We start from the raw sequence: 21,571 nt of genomic DNA, 5'->3' as shown, positions 1-21,571 counted from the left end.
AAATGATTATGTATAGCCACTTTAAAAAAAAAATCCTTGCTTCACTTAAGCATCTGGAGATCAGCTAGAGTTTCTAAAATACCCACACATTATAGAAAGAAACATTAAACTCAAAATATAATGAGAAAACAAATGGAGAAAACATCAATTATCAAATTAAATCAAGTTCATCAGTAAATAAAGCAAATAAATAATGATTCACTACATAATTAAGCGATTTTGAATGTGGGAGAAAAATGATGAAAACAAATGAAGAAAATGCTCCAAGCATCCCTACTGAAAAAGAAAACTCACCTGAAGAACTTCTAGCTCTCTTTCCTTTGCGCTTATCTTCTCAGGTATCAGGAGAGGCTCGCTTTTCTCACAGCTCTCCTGGCTGATGAGCGTGTCTGCGTAGTTGGGCTGCGGGAAGACCACGTGACTCCCTCGAGAGTCCGCGGTGAGCGAGACCTCGTGCGAATAGGTCTGAAGGAAAGCCCGCACCCCGTCCACGCCCACAAAGTGAGAGGCGGGCAAGCCTGCCAACCCGCTGCCCGAAGCCTGCAGGGTGCGCGACGTGTACCAGCGCCGCAGTCTGAGAGTCAGCAGCGCGATGACAAAGGCGAGGAAGACGCAGGAGACCGAGGCCACAGCCACCACCAGGTACAAAGTGAGCCCTGAGTCGTCAGGGTCAGTGGAGGGTTCGAGGCTGCCCAAGTCGGCCAGCACATCTGGGATGCTGTCAGCCACAGCCACCGTGAGCGTGACCGTGGCCGAGAGAGGGGGCTGGCCGTGATCTTGGACCACCACCACCAGGTTCTGCTTGATTGCATCTCTGTCCAGCAGCGCCCGCGCTGTGCGCACCTCGCCTGTGTGCAGCCCCACTGTGAAGAGTCCTGGCTCGCTGGCCTTGAGCAGGCGGTAGGACAGCCAGGCGTTCTGTCCTGAGTCTCTGTCCACTGCCACCACCTTGGTGACCAGGTAGCCAGGCTCTGCAGAGCGGGGTGCCAGCTCCACACCCGTGGAGCCATCGATGGGGAGGGCAGGATACAAGATTTCAGGTGCGTTGTCGTTCTGGTCCAGGATGAACAGGCTCAGGGACACATTGCTGCTGAGTGGAGGGTCTCCATTGTCACTGGCTGTCACCCACAGTTGCAGTTCTCTAACCTGCTCATAGTCAAAAGACCTCAGTGCATACAGGGCTCCCGTGTCAGAGTTGATGGACACATAGGATGACAGAGGCGTTCCCTGAAATTTGTCCTCAGCCAGAGCATAAGTGACCTGGGCGTTGTTGCCGCTGTCGGGATCGTGGGCATTCACAGAGAAGATCGAGATGCCTCTGGGGTTGTTTTCTGGGATGTAGGTGTAGTATGAGGTGTGAAGGAAAATGGGAGGGTTGTCGTTGATGTCTGCCACTTTCAGGAAGATGTGGTTTTCTGTAGACAGTGGTGGATTTCCACAGTCAGTGACAGTTACTGTGATGTTGTAATCTGAGATCTCTTCTCTGTCCAGGGCTCTAGTTGTCAATAAGTGATAGTAATTATCAACTGACTTTTCCAGTTTAAAGGGCAAGTTCCTGGGAATAGAACACACAATCTCGCCATTCTCTCCAGAATCACCATCATGTACGCTAAACAGCGCAATTATGGTTCCCGGAAGACAGTCTTCAGAGACGGTACTGGACAGAGAGGTGAGGAGTACTTCAGGCGCATTGTCATTCACGTCCTGTACTGTGATTAGTACCTTAGCGCTGGCAAGAAGAGCACCTCCATCCTGAGCTACCACTTCCATGTTATAGAATCTGGATTCTTCATAATCCAGTGGTTGCACAGTTGAGATTTCACCCAAGTTGGACTCAAGTTGGAAAGTCTCTGAAATTTTTTCTTCTTCATTGCGAAAAGAGTATGTCAATTTCCCATTTATTCCCTCATCTGGATCCGTAGCAGTTACTGTGAGCAGCCGAGTGCCGACAGCTATGTTCTCTGGAACACTCACTCTGTACTCAGGTTGGGTGAACAGGGGAGCATTATCGTTTGCATCGAGGACCATCACGTGGATGTGCGTGGTACCAGAGAGTATGGGGTCTCCGCCATCTAGAGCTGTGAGGAGGAGATCGTGAACAGGTACTTTCTCGCGATCCAAGGGCTGTTCCAGTACCAGTTCTGGATATTTCTGTCCATCTCCTCCGCTTTTCTCATCCAAAGAGAAGTGTATATTGGAGCTGAGCTGGTACCTCTGGAGGGAGTTCACACCCACATCCGCATCTCGAGCGAAGGGAAGTACTAATGGTGTTCCCACTGCCGCATTTTCATTGACTTTTACTTTTACTTCCTCATCCCGGAAACGCGGGAAGTTATCATTAATATCGGTTATTTCTACTTCTACCCCATACATTTTCATTTTATTCTCAACCAAGATGTTAAAACTCACTAGACACCGCGCGCTCTGAGCGCAGAGCTCCTCCCGGTCTATCCTGTCTGCAGTGACTAAGCTGCCGCTTCGCGGATTCAGAGCAAAGAGTTGCGTCCTACCTCTGGAGACGATGCGGACTCCGCGCTCCTCCAGCTCCCGGGGCTCCAGCCCGAGATCCTTGGCGATGTTACCCACGAAGGAGCCTTTGTCCAGCTCCTCTGGTACCGAGTAGCGGATGTGCCCGGCCCCAGCTTCCCACAGCGTCCCCAGGAGAATGAAGAGCAGGAACGGCTCACTGCAGCCCCAACCCCTCAGTGGATCCGCCATTGCCTCTCTCAGACCAGTTTTCTCTTAGTCCTGGTTCCAGCCTGCTGTTTCCTTATTTCTCTAAAGCCAACGGGAACAATTCCCTTATGAGAAGAGAGGCGCGGGAGGGCGACTTCCCAGGAGCTTCTCTGATCGGCGCGTGTTTTGTGCGGAAGGAGCGGAGTCTGATCGCATCAGCGGCAGCTTTATTCCCACTTGGTGAACAGCGACGCTCAGAGTTCTAACTAGTTACTACACCAATTCTGTTTTCATGTCAAAAATGTTTAATTATATTTTATTTTTAATAATTTTCTGTATCCTTAATAGATTACATGACATTGTTTATATAAAAATAATATTTAATTCTGAAATAACAAAAGACTTCTACAAGATTAATTCTGAGATTAATATAATTATTCTTTTTTACTTTTTTAAAAATTCTTATTTATTCTTTGAAGAGAGAATTAAGTGATTAGAGGGTGTTCCTATTGTTCAAATGGGGCAGGTTTCTTCTTCTTTGGTTTATGGCAGAAACTCTGATGAACCATGCACATCATATAGATTGGAAAGGGACCAGACATAGATTTTGGTCTGGGGTGAGGGGTGGTTTGGAGATCAGGCAGAATTGGTTCTCCCCCGCTCTGCCTGTGAGAGAGTCACCTGGAGAGTCACTCGAGAGCTTGTTAGAAAGGAAATGCTGGTGGGCCCAGAACTGCTGATTCAGTTAGTCTGGAGTCAGGCCTGAGAATTGCACTTTTTACTATTTAAAAAAATGTTTTTATTTGGAGGATAATTGTTTTACAGTGTTGTGTTAGTTTCTAAATACAACACAAATCAGCCATAAGTATACATATATCCTCTCCCTCTCTTTTTTACTTCTTTAGAAAGTTTTATTTAATGTGCCATTGAGCCTATGCCCTTTATTCACTTACTTATATTGAGCCCATCTAATTAGGACATCAGAAGTTTTTGTAGGCTTTAAGATCTCATTTTTAATTAGGATATGTTTATGAAAATATGCCCATTTGTACATAAGAACACCAAAAAAACAATCCTAGCTCTCAATAGACCTTTGAAAAAAGGCCCACTGTATTATGCAAATTGTATTAGTTGTCATATGCAGAGGAAATAAAGGGTTTTTAGTTTTTTTTGCTTTTTGTTACTTCTGAAGTCTGAGAAAGTTTCAAGATTTTCACACTTGGCAGCTACACTATATCACATTGAGAGTTCGAGTTGAATTAACTATGCGTTATTTATATTTTCTAATTACTATGTCTGAGTTGGAGTTAGATGTTTTACAGTTACACCTGGGGAAAATCAGTATAGTGATTGTGGCTGAAAAGGATTTAGTTCATCACCCAAACAGAAAAACAAGTCCAGATACTTATCATTGAGCAGGCAGTAAGTGGCCTTTCTATTAAGACAGATATTTAATGTTATCATCTTTATATGATAGCAAAAAAGAAATATGTCATGACTAAAAAGAAAGGTGATTTCAGAGAGTCCATTAAGTGAGAGAGCAATTTTTACTTAAAGACACCTCACAGGAAAATGAAGAAAATAAAAGTATTTTACATTTATATCTAGAAAACTTTAAAAATGAAGTTTTAAGTAAACTGTGAGAAAAGGTCACAAAAATTTTCTCAATGTATGATTTTTCAAAAGAGCAATTTGTTACTGTACATGACAGAGAAAACATTTCTCCCATTTATTAAACACATTTTTATTAGCAGACACTGCATACCTCAAACTTTGCATGACCTTTTAAAATAGATCTGGGATCCCAAGACACTTAGCTTGTAAAGATGCTTAGAGTGCTGGTGTTCATGTCAGTCCTACCTATGCTCTGCTGTTGACAGGCCATATCATTGACTAAAATTCTTCTTTCTTGGGTTCTCAGTTTTCCAAACTAGTGAGATTGGGAGATCTCTTTACTCTTAAGTACTATACTTCTAAGAGGAAGCATAGCTAAAACGAATGAAACTAATATAAAGACTCTGAAGGAAAAACAAAGAGCTTAAGTTCTCAACAGTTATAAACTTCCAGAGGGAAGGAACGTAAAGATGAGGAAGAAACCAAAGTATCTTATGTAGAAAAGTTTGTAACTATGGGTAAATAAGGGGCTTCCCAGGTGGCTCAGTGGTAAAGAATCTGCCTGCCAATGCAGGAGATGCAAGAGGTGTGAGTCCGATCCCAGGGTCCTGAAGATCTCCTGGAGAAGGAAATCATAACCTACTCCAGTATTCCAGGATAATCCCAAGGACAGAAGAACATGGTGGTCTACATCCATAGAATCGTAAAGAGTTAGACACGACTGAACAACTGAGCACCCACACGGATAAATAAATCCCACCCATAAGATAGGCTGCTGCTGCTGCTAAGTCACTCTGTGCGACCCCAGAGACGGCAGCCCACCAGGCTCCCCCATCCCTGGGATTCTCCAGGCAAAACACACTGGAGTGGGTTGCCATTTCCTTCTCCAAGGCATGAAAGTGAAAAGTGAAAGTGAAGTCGCTCAGTCCTCTCCGACTCTTCGCAACCCCATGGACTGTAGCCTACCAGGCTCCTCCCCTCCACCCATGGGATTTTCCAGGCAAGAGTACTGGAGTGGGTTGCCACTGCCTTCTCCATAAGATAGGCAACCTATGTCAAAGATTTGCTTAAATAAGACTAAGACGTTTAGGCAAAAAAAAAAAAAAAAAAAATTAAATTCTACCTACAAAACAATGAAATATGAATTGAAGACTTCTACTCCACTCAGGTGATTTATTAAGAAACATTGAAACCGCAAAATAAGTGAATTGAATTAAAACTCACCTTTAAAATAGTATCCGAGGCAAATGGGACACCAGCATCTCCATGATTAGTACTTGGCACCCAAGAGGCATCTTCGCAGAGGAGATCCTGAGGGGGAACCACTTCTGGGGTGATATTGAGAAAATTAAATTCCGTCTTAGCTGATTGAGAGGCAACGCACAGATTGTAGGAATAGGGCAACGTTCCCTCACTGTAGTGGGGGAGAACTCCAGGTGCAGACTTGACACAGAGACCAGGCTTAAAGCAGCCCCAAGCAGCAGGGCTGGAGGAGCGTCGCAGGTGCAGGGCGACCGCCAGAATCACCGCGAGGAGGAAAAGCACCGAGATCAAGGCCAAGGCCACCACCAGGTAAAACTGCAGCTCAGCTTGGGGGTCAGACGGCGCGGGCTGGTCGCTGAGGTCCGGCAGCGCCTCCTGCAGGCTGTCGGCGAAAACCAGGAGCAGCGTGGCGGTGGCCGAGAGGGGCGGCTGTCCCCCATCGCGCACAGCGACCAGCAGGCGCTGGCGGGCCGCGTCCCTGTCGCCCAAGGCCCTCGCCGTGCGCACCTCGCCCGTGCGCAGCCCCACGCTGAACAGTCCGGGCTCGCTGGCCTGCAGCACGTGGTAGGACAGCCAGGCGTTGTGTCCAGAATCGGCGTCCACCGCCACCACTTTGGTGACTAGGTAGCCGGGCTGCGCGGCGCGGGGCACCGTGTCGAAGAGCGCCGAGCCGTCGGGCCCCAGCGCCGGGTACAGGACCCTGGGCGCATTGTCGTTGCGGTCGCCCACCAGCACGCGCAGGCTCACGTTGGAGCTGAGCGCTGGCGAGCCGTGGTCCCGGGCCTGCAGCGTCAGTTCGAAGGCGCGAAGCTGCTCGTGGTCGAAGGCGCGCTGTGCGAACACCACGCCGCTCTGCGGGTTCACGGACACGTAGGACGACAGCGCGCGCGGCTCCAGGTCGCTGGCCACGATGGAGTAGGAGACGTGGCCATTGGGCCCTAGGTCAGGGTCGGAGGCGCTGACATGCGCGATGGAAGCTCCAGGTGGGTTGTTTTCTGGCACGTGGACCACGTAGGAGGCCTGGTGGAAAACCGGAGTGTTGTCGTTGACATCTGCGATGTGCAGGGTGATGGTTATACTAGAAGAGAGGGGCGGATTACCTCTGTCGGTGGCCATTACTGTGATATTGTATTCTGAGATCTCCTCTCGGTCCAAGGTCTTGTCTGTTGTTAGCTTGTAATAGTTCTTCAAGTAAGATTTCAATATAAACTCGGCCTTTCCCAAAATTTGGCAGTAAACTTCCCCATTTTCTCCAGAGTCTCTATCTTTAGTTTTTATCAAGGCGATCAGTGTTCCTGGTGGTGAATCCTCTGGTAGGGGAGTAAATACTGAAGTCACAATCATTTCAGGTGCACAATCATTCTCATCAAGAATGTCGACTTGGACACTGCAGTGGGCTGCTAGATCTCCAGGATCTTTCGCTTCTATACGGAGAGTGTAACTATTAGCAATTTCAAAATCAAAATCATCATTTGACGTGATTTCTCCTGTTCTTTGATTTAAGTTAAAAAACTGTTTCACTTGTTCATCCACATTATGAAAGGAGTAGGTGATCTCCGCGTTGACTCCTTCGTCCTGATCGGTGGCTGTCACTCGAAGTACTAAGAAGCCAGGTGGCACACCCTCTTGCAGGCTGACTCTGTACACGTCCTGGCTGAACACCGGGGGGTTATCATTGGCATCTGTAACTTGGATTTGGATCTGGGTGGTGCCACTCTGGGGTGGGTCCCCACCGTCTACAGCTGTCAGTAGCAGTTGATGAAAATTCTGCTCTTCTCTGTCCAGAGAATGTTTCAGAATCAGCTCAGGATATTTATGTCCATCTGGAGTCTGTATCTCTCTGAGATCAAAGTACTCATTGCCATTAAGGTAATATCTTTGCAGTGAATTAGGACCAGCATCCGAATCTAGTGCCGGGTCTAGTGGAAATGTTTTACCTGGCTTAGTGGATTCTCCAATTTTTAAATCAATCTTACTCTGTTTGAATAGCGGAGTATTGTCATTTATATCCTCTACTATTACTGTTACGTGGAAAATATTAAGTGGGTTTTCGGCGACAGTATCGAAATCTAGAACGCACAGAGGCTTCCTCCCACAAATCTCTTCTCGGTCTATTCTGTTACTCACAAGTAATTCACCGCTTTCAGGTTTTACAACGAAATATTCCTTCTCCGCGCTAATCCGCAGCTTCCTGGCCGACAAGTCCGGGACACTGAGCCCTAGATCTTTAGCGAGATTTCCTACAACCGAGTTTTTGGCCAGCTCCTCGGGAATTGAGTAGCGAATTTGGTTTGGGAGAGCCCCGCGGAATAAAGATAGCAGGAACAGTAACAGTACCTGCCGCCACCGCGTCCGGCCGCTCGTCTCAGTGCTCAGCCTCATCCCGTCTCCCTCCACTGCTGCTCTGCTTCTTGGTCGGGAGGAGAAATAAGCCCTCCGGGGTGGCAAAATCCGGGGTAGGGTCACTTTTTCCTGCTTTTGTTTCTTGTATCCAAACCAGTACTGGCCTCCTCTGTTTGAGCAGGAAGTCAACCTCTTAGAGGCTCCCAAATGCATCTCTGATTATCTTCTCTCCCTTCTTTTGACCTACAGCGACGCCCAGAGGTTTTTCCCAGAAACTGCACTAATGTGTTCTAAAGGTGTTGCAAAAAACTATTTTTTTTTCTCCTTTTTAAAAAAAAAAAAAACTTAAAAGGAATATTTGTTTTTAAATAGGCATACATTCATAAAGTTCCAGATTCAAAAGGTACACATGTCATGTTTTCCTGGCTCTCCCTCTCTTTAAACAACACATTTCTCTCAGGAGAAATCAGTGTTATGTTTTTAGAGTATTATTCCATTAGTGTGTTTTGTATCATTCAGTAGAATTTTATAAATGTTCTCCCTTTATAGGGAGACACAAAATGAAGTAAACAATATTCCATGTTCTACATCTTGCTTCTTTCACTCATTATGTCTTGAAGATAACATTTTCTGACAGTAGTACATAAAGAGGTTTCCTATTTTTTAATTTCTTATAGTTATGCACTAGCCCATCATATAATTGTGCAACAATTTAACCAGAAATATTATTTTATAAAAGAAACCCGATGTATACTCAAACAACAATGTATTTTTCATGTTATACTAGTTATAAATAACCTACCTACCTCCTAGGCACCGAAAAAAAAAAAAAAAGTATCACTCTGATTCTAGAAATGCATTTTAAATGCAAGAATCCAAATATGTCTGTCATAGTCTCAGGACAAGTGATATTACCAAATTATATTTTTAAGCTTCACTATTTTAAATGATCTCTCCTCACATACGATTTGCTTCTCAATATACATTTATTATCAGTATTTTCTTTTTCCACTCTCCATGCCAGTTACACGTATCATACACATTCTTCTTTTACTCTATGGATTGCACCACAATTTCCCATGAAGACAAAGGCATTTAGAAACTCAAACTCTTCTTCTTAAGCTTAATTGAGGCATAGTCCAATTAAGCTTTCCTTAGAAATCAAAAAGGGTCTCACAGTGATACCATAATAGGTAATTTAGAAGTTATTAAAATCACTTCTGCAATCTATTAAATATGAGTGGAATTAAATTGGTAATATTTTTGACAATCACCTGCACCAAAGAAATCATACATAGTCACTTCACATCACAAACTGTAAAATCACAATATGTGAAATGTACCAATCTGATTGAGAAATTATCCCTGTGAAAGTTATATCCAAAATTTAAATATATTCTCCAATATTTATAAGTTGTTATTGTTTAATCATAATGGAAAACACCTGTCTCAAAGGAAAGAGAAGCAAATTTCAAGCAAAACACAGTAGGGTGTAAAGAGGAAATTTAAAAATACTCAATAGAGATGAAACAATAGCCTCATACAAGAGAATGTGTTAATATGAATTTACACAATTGCTTCCTATTTTACAATTCTAGTCTATCCTTTCAGTAATGCCTAAAGAATAATGGCTTTAAAGATGTGAGATGTTACAAGTATAAAATTAAGAAATTGCTACTGACAGTGTAACCAAATGAAGGTTACAAAGGATAAATAACAACTGAAGAATCATCTGTCTTTCCACTTTAAAGCAACAGAATACAAAAAAAAAGTGTTTTATTGATCTATATATGTACACACACACACACACATATATATATGAAATATAATTGGAGACATTTATGGAGTTCTCTCCCTACGTTTCAGTGTGGCAAGATTTGACTCACCTGATTAAGACTGGATTCTCCTTTTGTTTCCAGTAAATCTTGAGATATCAGGAGAGGCTCGCTTTTCTCACAGCTCTCCCTACTGATGAGCGTGTCCGCGTAGTTCGGCTGCGGGAAGATCACGTGACTCCCCCGAGAGTCCGCCGTGAGCGAGACCTCGTGCGAATAGGTCTGCAGGAAAGCCCGCACCCCGTCCACGCCCACAAACTGAGACGCCGGCACGCCAGCCAACCCGCTGCCCGAAGCCTGGAACAGACGCGACGTGTGCCAGCGCCGCAGTCTGAGAGCCAGTAGCACAATGACAAAGGCGAGGAAGACACAGGAGACCGCGGCCACCGCCACCACCAGGTAGAGTGTGAGGCCTGAGTCGTCAGGGTCCACTGAGGGCTTCAGGCTGCCTAGGTCAGTCAGGATGTCTGGGATGCTGTCAGCCACAGCCACCGTGAGCGTGACGGTGGCCGAGAGAGGGGGCTGGCCGTGGTCCTGGACTGCCACCACCAGGCTCTGCTTGAGCGCGTCTCTGTCCAGCAGGGCCCGCGCTGTGCGCACCTCGCCCGTGTGCAGCCCCACGGCGAAGAGCCCTGGGTCACTGGCCTTGAGCAGGCGATAGGACAGCCAGGCGTTCTGTCCCGAGTCTCTGTCCACTGCCACCACCTTGGTGACCAGGTAGCCAGGCTCTGCGGAGCGGGGTGCCAGCTCCACACCCATGGAACCATCAGTGGGGAGGGCGGGGTATAGGATTTCGGGTGCATTGTCATTCTGGTCCAGCACAAATATGCTCACAGACACGTTGGTGCTGAGGGGTGGGTCCCCGCTGTCACTAGCAGTCACCAGTAGCTGCAGGTCTCTAACTTGCTCATAGTCAAAGGACTGCAAAGCATACATGACTCCAGTGTCCTTGTTTATAGAGACGTAGGTGGAGAGAGGCGACCCCTGCAGTGTGTCCTCAGCCAGAGAGTAAGTGACCCTTGAATTCTGGTTACTATCAGGGTCCTGGGCTGTCACAGAGAAGATGGAGGCTCCCCTGTGGTTGTTTTCTGGAATGTAGGCCATGTAGGAAGCATAAGGAAAGGCAGGTGGATTGTCATTGACGTCTGCCACATTTAGTGAGATGTATGTTTCTGTAGACAATGGCGGAGTTCCGTGGTCAGTGGCAGTTACAGTGATGTTATATTCTGACACCTCTTCCCTATCTAGAGCCCTGAGTGTCAACAACTGATAATAATTTCCATAGGTCTTTTCAAGTGTGAACGGCAGGTTATCCAGAATGGAACACGTGACAAGGCCATTCTCTCCTGAATCACTGTCATGCACATTGAAAAGTGCAATTACTGTGCCTGGGGAAGAAGTTTCTTGGATAGAGCTGGTGAGAGATGTAACTGTGACTTCTGGAGCATTGTCATTTACATCCAGAATTGTCACCAGCACCTTACTTCTGGCTCGGAGACCAGGTCCATCATGGGCTTCTACATCTATATCATAGAATCCAGAGTCCTCATAATCCAAACCTCCCAATATCGTTATGTCCCCAGTCAGAGAATTCAACTGGAATAGCTGGGATATTTTATCTCTTACTTTCCGGAAAGAATATGTGACTTCTCCATTGGCTCCTTCATCTGGATCAGTGGCTTTTACAGTGAGTAGCCTGGAGCCCACCGTCACATTCTCCCGCACACTGATGTGGTACTCGGGCTGAGTGAATACCGGGGCATTGTCGTTGGTATCCACAAGTGTTACAAGAATCCTGGCAGTGCCAGAGTAAACCGGGTCGCCTCCGTCAAAGGCGGTCAAAATGAGGTGGTGAACCGCCTCTTCCTCACGGTCCAGGGCGTGCTCCAGTACCAGCTCAGGATACTTAATCCCATCAGCTCCGCTTTGCACGTCTAGGGAGAAGTGGACATTCGAGCAGAGCTGGTAACCCTGTAGGGAGTTTATCCCTATATCCGGATCAAAAGCTTCAGGAAGAGGAAACCTTGTCCCAGGGTTTTCACTTTCAGCGACTTTTATTTCCCTTTGCTCTGCCCCAAAGTCGGGCGCATTATCATTAACATCAATTATTTCCACTTCAACTCCAAAAATCTTCACTTTGTCTTCTAAGAGAATCTCTAGGTTTACTACGCATTTGGGAGATCTGTCACAGAGCTCCTCCCGATCTATCCTGCCCGCGGTGACCAAGCTGCCACTTCGCGGGTTCAGAGCAAAGAGCTGCGTCCTACCTCTGGAGACGATGCGGACTCCGCGCTTCGCCAGCTCCTGGGGTTCCAGCCCCAGGTCCTTGGCGATGTTGCCCACGAAGGAGCCCTTTTCCATCTCCTCAGGCACCGAGTAGCGGATCTGTTCGGCCCGGATTTTCCACAGGGCCCCCAGGAGAACACAGATCCAGATTAGCCGGTTGCATCTTGGGCAGAAAGGAGGAGACGCCATGACAGCTCCGCGGCGGAATAGCTTGCGCGCTTGGGTGTTCCCTTGGTGGAGGCTTGGGGATTCCCAGGATCTTTGGGGTCTAGGATAAGGTGCTTTCACCGTTGGATGTTGGAGCTCTCGGGGGTCCTGTTCGAAGAAGCTTTCTAAAACCCCAAAGCCAGTGCGTTGTGATGCAGAAATCTTGTGGTACGGATTAAATTCCTGGTTCTTTTTTCCCCCGATTGGTGAACAGCGACACTCAGAGTCCTAACCTGTTACTGCAATCTATTCTTGGTAAAGAAAGGATCGCTTGTACACCATTTCTTTTCCGTGTTCAATTTTCTCCAAAATAATCAAAACCAAACATCTGCTGTTTAATTTGCAGTGAAAATCTATAATTGATCCAAAGCTTCCTGTACAGTAAGCCTGATAAAGTAATTTGTTTTTTCAGAGACAAGTTTTTTTGAAGAATTTTTCTACCTCTTTTAAGTTTGTTGCATTATTCTCATAGCTCAATTTCAATTTGCATTGCAAAAAGGATATGTTTACCCCTCCCCAAAAGCAAGGTTATACTTGAAAAATAGAAGAATAAATAGTTGAAAAGACAGTGTCCAAGAAGTTGGAGATCTGGGTTCTAGTCCCAACCTACACAGAAACAAGTTTTCTCACATGATTGACCCTTTAAAATCTGGGGCAAGTTTTTAATTCCCTTGTTAGAAAATATCTACTGTTTAGGAGCTAGTTTTACCCCTTTGCAAATGGGCTTGACAAATATGATAATAGCTTTGGGAAGGATATTTGTTCATTGATTTTATATAAGAAGATTTGAGACCACAGGTTATGTCTGTGAGGATCATGTTCACAGTGAGTCCTCAAACTCTAGAATAGCATATTTCATTGAGTATATACTCGAATAATTTTTCAATGCTTAACGAACGAGTCATTAATGAAGCTGCAAAACCTAAAACAAGGCATAAATAACTGATGTTAAAAGAAGTAATAAAGGTAAAAAGAAAAGTTAAACTGAAGCACTATAAAGAGCATATGGTGTTTCAGTGATCTTCTCCATATTAGGACACATCCAGAAGGTATTATCTTACTATTACTTATAACTTTAGTTTTGATTTTAGAAATAATTGGTAAAAAGGAAATATTTTAATAATTATATTATCATTGCATGTTTTATAGCTTTCTTATTAATGAATACTTAGAGCAGTTTACTAATCTGAGAAAATTTGAGATAAAGCAGCAAGTACTCAGTTCTTTAATTATTACTCACATAATATTTAGTTTCTAGAAATTACTCATAAATTTTGACCAGACTCAAAACTCCATTAATTATTCAGAGCTTTTAAAATTCTCTGACTTTGGAGAGTAGGTTGAAGGTATTTTTCACAGTCCTCAAAAAACCCACAACTTTCTGGGGGTTGGGAGGTAAAATATAATGTTTTGAAAAAAATTTGACTCACTTATCAGAAGTCTATGTTAAAAAATTATGGAAAAGTCTCTGTATGCAAAAAAATGTCCATTACATTCCTCATTATAGCAGTGACAAAGTAGATAGGGTACAAAAACTAATTATTTAAGGATGGTCAAGGAAATTACTCTTGACAGTTTACAAAATGGGAAAAAAGACCCAAAGTTAGTGATTCAAATATGAAACCTGTCAGTTTTTGCTATGTATGATAAAGCAAAAAAGTGCTGAGACTTAATTATTGAAGGTTATATTAATACATCACAGAAAAAGATAAACAACTAAAATGTATTTGATGAAAATGAACAAAAATTTTAACTTAAGAAGAAAGAAATGTTAGTACGTTTTAAAAAAAAGGCATATTACACATCAACTATGTAAGGGCAGTGCTATTACTAAGGGCGGTGACAGAAAAAGCTGTTTTTAGCAGGATTTGCTGATGTATAGAAATGCCAAGAGTGCAAATTGAGAAGTAACAACCAGTAATAATTAACCATCAAGACTACTGAGCAATCAAGAAACCAATCTCAACCCATCCAACATACCTCCTCTCCCACTACCATCACTAGAACAGTGAACAAGGACCGAAATTAATGATGCACTATTGAAAATAAAATACAGCAATAAAATTTAATTAAGTCTGCAAAAACTCACGTGATGGGAAAAAGAGGAATCATAGGCGATTTGGGGATCTTCATTACTGGTACCTATATTCATAGAGGGATCTTCACCTAGCAGATCCCCAGGGGGAGCCGTTTCCAGGGTCACATTGTGAAAATTAAATTCTGTCTTAGCTGATTGTGAAGCAACGCACAGATTGTAGGAATAGGGCAATGTTCCCTCACTGTAGTTGGGGAGAACCCCAGGTGCAGACTTGGAACTGAGACCAGGCTTAAAGCAGCCCCAAGCAGCAGGGCTGGAGGAGCGTCGCAGGTGCAGGGCGACCGCCAGAATCACCGCGAGGAGGAAAAGCACCGAGATCAAGGCCAAGGCCACCACCAGGTAAAACTGCAGCTCAGCTTGGGGGTCAGACGGCGTGGGCCGGTCGCTGAGGTCCGGCAGCGCCTCCTGCAGGCTGTCGGCGAAAACCAGGAGCAGCGTGGCGGTGGCCGAGAGGGGCGGCTGTCCCCCATCGCGCACAGCGACCAGCAGGCGCTGGCGGGCCGCGTCCCTGTCGCCCAAGGCCCTCGCCGTGCGCACCTCGCCCGTGCGCAGCCCCACGCTGAACAGTCCGGGCTCGCTGGCCTGCAGCACGTGGTAGGACAGCCAGGCGTTGTGTCCAGAATCGGCGTCCACCGCCACCACTTTGGTGACTAGGTAGCCGGGCTGCGCGGCGCGGGGCACCGTGTCGAAGAGCGCCGAGCCGTCGGGCCCCAGCGCCGGGTACAGCACCCTGGGCGCGTTGTCATTGCGGTCGCCCACCAGCACGCGTAGGCTCACGTTGGAGCTGAGCGCTGGCGAGCCGTGGTCGCGGGCCTGCAGCGTCAGTTCGAAAACGCGTAGCTGCTCGTGGTCGAAGGCACGCTGTGCGAACACCACGCCACTCTGCGGGTTCACGGACACGTAGGACGACAGCGCGCGTGGCTCCAGGTCGCTGGCCACGATGGAGTAGGAGACGTGGCCATTGGGCCCCAGGTCAGGGTCGGAGGCGCTGACATGCGCGATGGAAGCGCCAGGCGGGTTATTTTCTGCCACGTGGACCACATACGTGGCCTGGTGGAAAACCGGAGCGTTGTCGTTGACATCGCGGATATATAGGGTGACGCTTGTACTGGAGGAAAGGGCAGGCTTGCCTTTGTCAGTGGCTGCGATGGTGACATTGTACTCTGCCTTCTGCTCTCGGTCTAGGGCACCATCAATCACTAGTTTGTAGTAATTCTTAGAGGTGGATTCTAATTTGAAGGGAACTTCTTCCTGAACATAGCATGTTACCAAACCATTTTGCTCAGAATCCTGGTCTTGAACTTTAATGAGGGCTATTACAGTTCCCAGGTCTGAGCCCTCAGGAATCTGGTTAGAGAAGGACATGAATGTCACCTCTGGGGCATTGTCATTCTCATCAACAATTTCAATCTGAACATTACAGTGAGCCGTGTGTACTCCTCCATCCTTGGCTTCAACACCCAACATGTATCTACTTGTCTCTTCAAAGTCCAATGTACCATTGGTTGTGATGTCACCAGTATTTGGATTGAGAATGAAGAGGAGGCTGGTAGTTGCTGGGGCATTGAGGAAGGCATAGGTGATTTCTGCATTAATGCCCTCGTCCTGGTCAGTGGCCATCACGTGCAGCACGGAGGTTCCCCAGGGCACATTTTCTTGGAGGCTAACCCTGTAAGTGTCCTGGCTGAACACTGGAGCATTATCATTGGCATCAGTGACCTGTATCCTGATCAGGGTAGTGCCACTTAGAGGTGGGTCCCCACCATCCATGGCAGTCAGGATTAAATGGTGGGAATTCTGCTGTTCTCTGTCCAGAGGTTTTTCCAGCAGTAACTCTGGGTATTTACTTCCATCAGGACTTTCCTTCATTGACAGAGAGAAGTGCTCATTGTGGCTGATGAAATATTTCTTCAGTGAGTTACCATCTACATCTGCATCTTGTGCAGAATCCAGAGGGAATTTTACCCCTGGTAAGGCTAACTCAGAGATTTCCAAGTCAATGCTTTTTGCAATGAAACGTGGTGCATTGTCATTAATATCTTGAATTGCAACACTTACATGGAAAATAGTCATTGGATTGTCAGCAACCATTTCAAATTCTACAGCACACTCAGATTTTCTCCCGCAAATCTTCTCTCGATCTATCCTGCCACTCACTAGCAAATCCCCATTCTCTGCTCTCACACTGAAAAAGTCCTCTGCACTAATCCGCAGTTTTCGAGCTGGCCACTCCTGGACACTGAGCCTTAGATCCTTGGCCAGGTTCCCCACCCATGAGCCCTTGTCCAGCTCCTCTGGAATAGAGTACTGGATCTGCTGGGAGATTGCCCCGAGCAACAATGACAGCAGGAAGAGAAACAGTACCTGACTTTTCATTGTTTCAGCTTTTCTGAAGCTCCTAAGCATTTCTTGAACTTCCTGGGAAGCTGCTCTTCAAGATGTCTCTGGAATGTTTAAATAATCAACACAGCACCCTGGACTTCTGTGATTTGAGGGTACGATTTGCAGAAGGTGCGTCTGCGTTCCGATGTGTACAGGACAAAGCAAGAAAGAAAACACTGCCGGCCACTCCTGCAGAACTGAAAACGTTTATCTTCCCTTTGGTCAACAGCGGCCCCAGGAGGTTGCCTGAGAAAACTGCATATTACCCAACTACCTATTCCTCAAAGTGTAAGCTCTTGAATCTATTAATATATATCTTGTCTTTTTATTTTTTAGAAAGAACAAACTATTCAAAATTTCCCTTCAAATCTGATATTGTCTAGATTTCCATCATCTTTTAAATGTTGCCATCATTTTATTCTTCTTTCTTCATTAAAGATTTTCCATAAAGCATACAGCTTTTATTTTGGAGGGCAAAAATATCTTCAGTGATTCTACTGTATTTATAAACACTGGCATGACTAGTATCATGACTAGTATGGATGTAACTAACTAGGTTATTGTTAGTGGATAAAAACATTTAATCTTTGGAAAACAGAGAAAGTAAAAATCCTAGACTTATTTTACTATATTGCTCAGCATTTTAACATATATGTAACCTTCCCATTAAGTACAAAGGAGCCTGACAGTTTGTTAAAGAGACCAATCTAGTATTTGAGCATACATCTGCTTTTATAAAACTAAATATTGTGTAAGTATATTTATTTTAGTGAAATCAGTGCTTTTTTTACTATATGATTTTATACACAAATACTCCTTAATGCAAATACTCAGTTCCAGTCAATTTATACATTAGTAAGTGTAATGAGTTTGATCACTGGTAAATCTTTGAGAGGAATCGAAAGTTCTTAGACACTCCCATTTTGAAACTTACGTATAATCCTTAAGCCAGTCTTAGGTAAGTAAAACAGACAGCACCTTTATTTCAAATGCACTACCAAATTAGATGCACAACCAAAAAATTTGTTGTTACCCTGCAGCTCTAATCCATACTCCTTTTACATTCCAGTCAAGACAGATTATTGTTTTCCTAAGACATCCTTTCCCTTGTTTGCCCTAGTTCATGTCTTGATACTTTCTGTTCCTTTTATTATAAACCCTCCTCCCCTTTTATTGTAATGAAGTCTTCAGTTCAGTTCAGTCAGTTCAGTTGCTCAGTCGTGTCCGACTCTTTGCGACCCCATGAATCGCAGCACACTAGGCCTCCCTGTCCATCACCAACTCCCAGAGTTCACTCAAACTCACGTCCATCTAGTCAGTGATGCCATCCAGCCATCTCATCCTCTGTCCTCCCCTTCTCCTCCTGCCCCCAATCCCTCCCATCCTTTTTAGTGAAAATGGCATGTCTGAGACCTCTTATTATCCATACAAATAGATGCCTTTGTACTCTATGTATTTTCCCAATATATGTGTAGGTTATATTTTATATTAAATTCTTAGAAAATTCTCTTAGTATCATAAAGATTTTTCCTAAAAAATATTCCAAAGGTAATGTGCCTTTTTTCCGCGATGCACTTGCAGGTTTGAGTGAGACTACACACTTCTCTGTTTTCAGCTATTTTGTTCAGGCTCTTTCGTCACCCACTTTTGAATGTATCCCTTCGTAACACACTGAAGGAGAGATGTACTCCTTTGTTTAAGATCTAATGAAATCTATTTAGGCCTAATTTTGGATGACTCTGGTGTAACTTTATGGGTGAAAATAATTTAATAAATTTCAAAATGGGTCAACAATTTATAGCCCAAGAAAGTTGTAGGACTCCTGGGACTTCCCTGGTGCTCCAGTGGCTAACACTCCAAGCTCCCAATGCAGCAGGCCAGGTTGCATACCAGGTAAGGGAACTAGATCCCATATGCTACAAGGAAGATTGAAGATCCTGAGTGCTGTGACCAAGACCCAGTGCAGTCAAATAAATATAGAAATATTTTTAAAAAAAGTTTTAGGACTCCGTTTCCATGGTTGAAATGGACGGTCTGGAAATCTCTAAAGAGGCTAAGACATATCTCCTTACATTTTATAATCTGTCTCAAAGGACAAGCAATGCAACTCCAAGGCTCATAACTGTTTAGGCAATTGAGCTTCCCACCTTCAGAGAAAAGGCTGAAATCCATATGGATACACACAAATACACACACTTTAAGTATACCAAGTAGGGACTACATGCCAGGTAAAAGAATTTGACAAGCCTCTATATTTTTTACCCTGTTGTTTTTATGTTATCAGGATGAATCCAGTTTGGTCTGTCTTGGAAGGAGTTAAGCATCATATTATTAGAGCCTAAAATACTATATACTTGTTTATCAGGATAGGCTGGGTAGGCTGAAGTGACAAACTTCATCATTACAGCAATTTAAAATAAAAACATCTACTTATCACAGGTATACAAATCGGCAAGGAAGTGCAGCCCCACCACAATCCCAGAAGAGAGGAATACATTTAAACAAAAGAACCAATGACTACTTCATTGCTTTATTTTCAAATAAATGTGTATTAAAAATTTATAATAACCACATTGGCATAACTGTTCTTAAAAATATTAAAAGAAAGAAAGAAACTCACCTGGAGCTCGTTGGGGTCTCCTTTCATTACCAGTAAATCTTGAGATATCAAGAGAGGCTCGCTTTTCTCACAGCTCTCTTGACTGATGAGCGTGTCCGCGTAGTTCGGCTGCGGGAAGATCACGTGACTCCCCCGAGAGTCCGCCGTGAGCGAGACCTCGTGCGAATAGGTCTGCAGGAAAGCCCGCACCCCGTCCACGCCCACAAACTGAGACGCCGGCACGCCAGCCAACCCGCTGCCCGAAGCCTGGAACAGACGCGACGTGTGCCAGCGCCGCAGTCTGAGAGCCAGTAGCACAATGACAAAGGCGAGGAAGACACAGGAGACCGCGGCCACCGCCACCACCAGGTAGAGTGTGAGGCCTGAGTCGTCAGGGTCCACTGAGGGCTTCAGGCTGCCTAGGTCAGTCAGGATGTCTGGGATGCTGTCAGCCACAGCCACCGTGAGCGTGACGGTGGCCGAGAGAGGGGGCTGGCCGTGGTCCTGGACTGCCACCACCAGGCTCTGCTTGAGCGCGTCTCTGTCCAGCAGGGCCCGCGCTGTGCGCACCTCGCCCGTGTGCAGCCCCACCGCGAAGAGCCCTGGGTCACTGGCCTTGAGCAGGCGGTAGGACAGCCAGGCGTTCTGTCCCGAGTCTCTGTCCACTGCCACCACCTTGGTGACCAGGTAGCCAGGCTCTGCGGAGCGGGGTGCCAGCTCCACACCAGTAGAACCATCAGTGGGGAGGGCAGGGTATAGAATCTCAGGTGTGTTGTCATTCTGGTCCAACACAAATAGGCTCAAAGACACGTTGCTGCTGAGTGGAGGGTTCCCACTGTCACTAGCAGTCACCAGTACCTGCAGGTCTCTAACCTGCTCAAAGTCGAAGGAGTGCAGAGCATACAGGATGCCAGTGTCTGAGTTTATGGAGACGTAGGTGGAGAGAGGCGCCCCTTGGATGGTATCCTCAGTCAGTGCATAGGTAATGTGGGCATTCTCAATGCTGTCAGGGTCCTGGGCTGTCACAGAGAAGATGGAGGCTCCCCTGGGGTTGTTTTCAGCAATGTAGGCAGAATAGGAGTCATGAGTGAAAGCAGGTGGGTTGTCGTTGATGTCTGCCACATGCAGGGTGATGTGTGTGTCTGTGGACAGTGGCGGACTACCCCCATCTGTAGCTCTCAGAGTGATGTTATATTCAGACTCCTGTTCACGGTCCAGAGATCTGGTGGTCACTAAGCGGTAATATTGGTTTATTGATTTTTCTAAATTAAATGGCATATTTCCCAGGACAAAAACTGTGACCTGTCCATTTTGCCCGGAATCCCGATCATGCACGTTGATAAGGGCAATTTCCCTTCCAGCAGTTGACTCTTCTGGAACTGATTCTGTGAGAGAAGTAATTGTAACTTCTGGGGCATTGTCATTCACATCCAGAACTGTGACCAGAATCTTAGCTCTTGAAAGAAGACCTGGTCCATCTTGTGCTTCTATTTTAATTTCATAGAAAGTAGCATCCTCATAATCTAGATTTTTTAATATCGTTAAGTCCCCAGTCACTGAATTGAGATTAAAAATCTGAGCGATTTTCCCAGGCATTTTATCTAGTACATAGGATACTTGAGCATTGAATCCCTCATCAGGGTCAGTGGCATTCACTGTGAGCAGCCAAGTGCCTACCGGCAGGTTCTCTTGAACACTTACTCGATACTCAGGCTGGGTAAATACTGGTGGATTGTCATTTGCATCTAGAACTGTCACTTGGATGCCCAAATTGCCAGAGTGGACAGGGTCACCACCATCAGAAGCAGTGAGGACAAGTTGGTGAACTTTCTTTTCCTCCCGGTCAAGAGCCCGCTGCAGCACCAGCTCTGGATACTTGGCCCCATCAGTGACACTCTTCACAGCCAGGGAGAAGTAGTCATTGGGGCTGAGCTGATAGTTCAGCAGAGAGTTCGTGCCCACATCTGGGTCAAAGGCAGTCTTAAGTGGAAATCGAGTTCCAGGAACTGTTAGTTCACTAATTTTTATTTCCAATTCCTCCGTCAGAAAATCAGGAGCATTGTCATTAAGGTCTTTAATTTCTATTTCTACTTCAAAAATGTTCAATTTGTCTTCAACCAGGATGTTAAAACTCACCAGACACTGTGGACTCTGAGCGCAGAGCTCCTCCCGATCTATCCTGTCCGCGGTGACCAAGCTGCCGCTTCGCGGGTTCAGAGCAAAGAGCTGCGTCCTACCTCTGGAGACGATGCGGACTCCCCGCTCCGC

General features: G+C 45.5%; 1 protein-coding gene across 1 annotated transcript in view; it reads right to left on the bottom strand.

Moving 5' to 3' along the window:
- The window catches only part of LOC132342109 (protocadherin gamma-A5-like), a 42,014-nt gene that overhangs the window by 2,273 nt on the left and 18,170 nt on the right, over positions 1-21,571 (bottom strand). The window contains exon 1 of the mRNA XM_002689236.6: positions 295-5,498. Coding sequence (XP_002689282.2) covers positions 295-2,718 — 2,424 coding nt within the window. The 5' untranslated portion in view covers positions 2,719-5,498. Of the gene's footprint in view, positions 1-294 lie in introns of the transcript that reaches the window.

This window comes from Bos taurus, chromosome 7 (assembly GCF_002263795.3).
Source record: "Bos taurus isolate L1 Dominette 01449 registration number 42190680 breed Hereford chromosome 7, ARS-UCD2.0, whole genome shotgun sequence".
NCBI lineage: Eukaryota > Metazoa > Chordata > Mammalia > Artiodactyla > Bovidae > Bos > Bos taurus.
The sequence above is the reverse complement of the archived record's forward strand: the minus strand, read 5'-3'. Positions and strand labels throughout refer to the sequence as shown.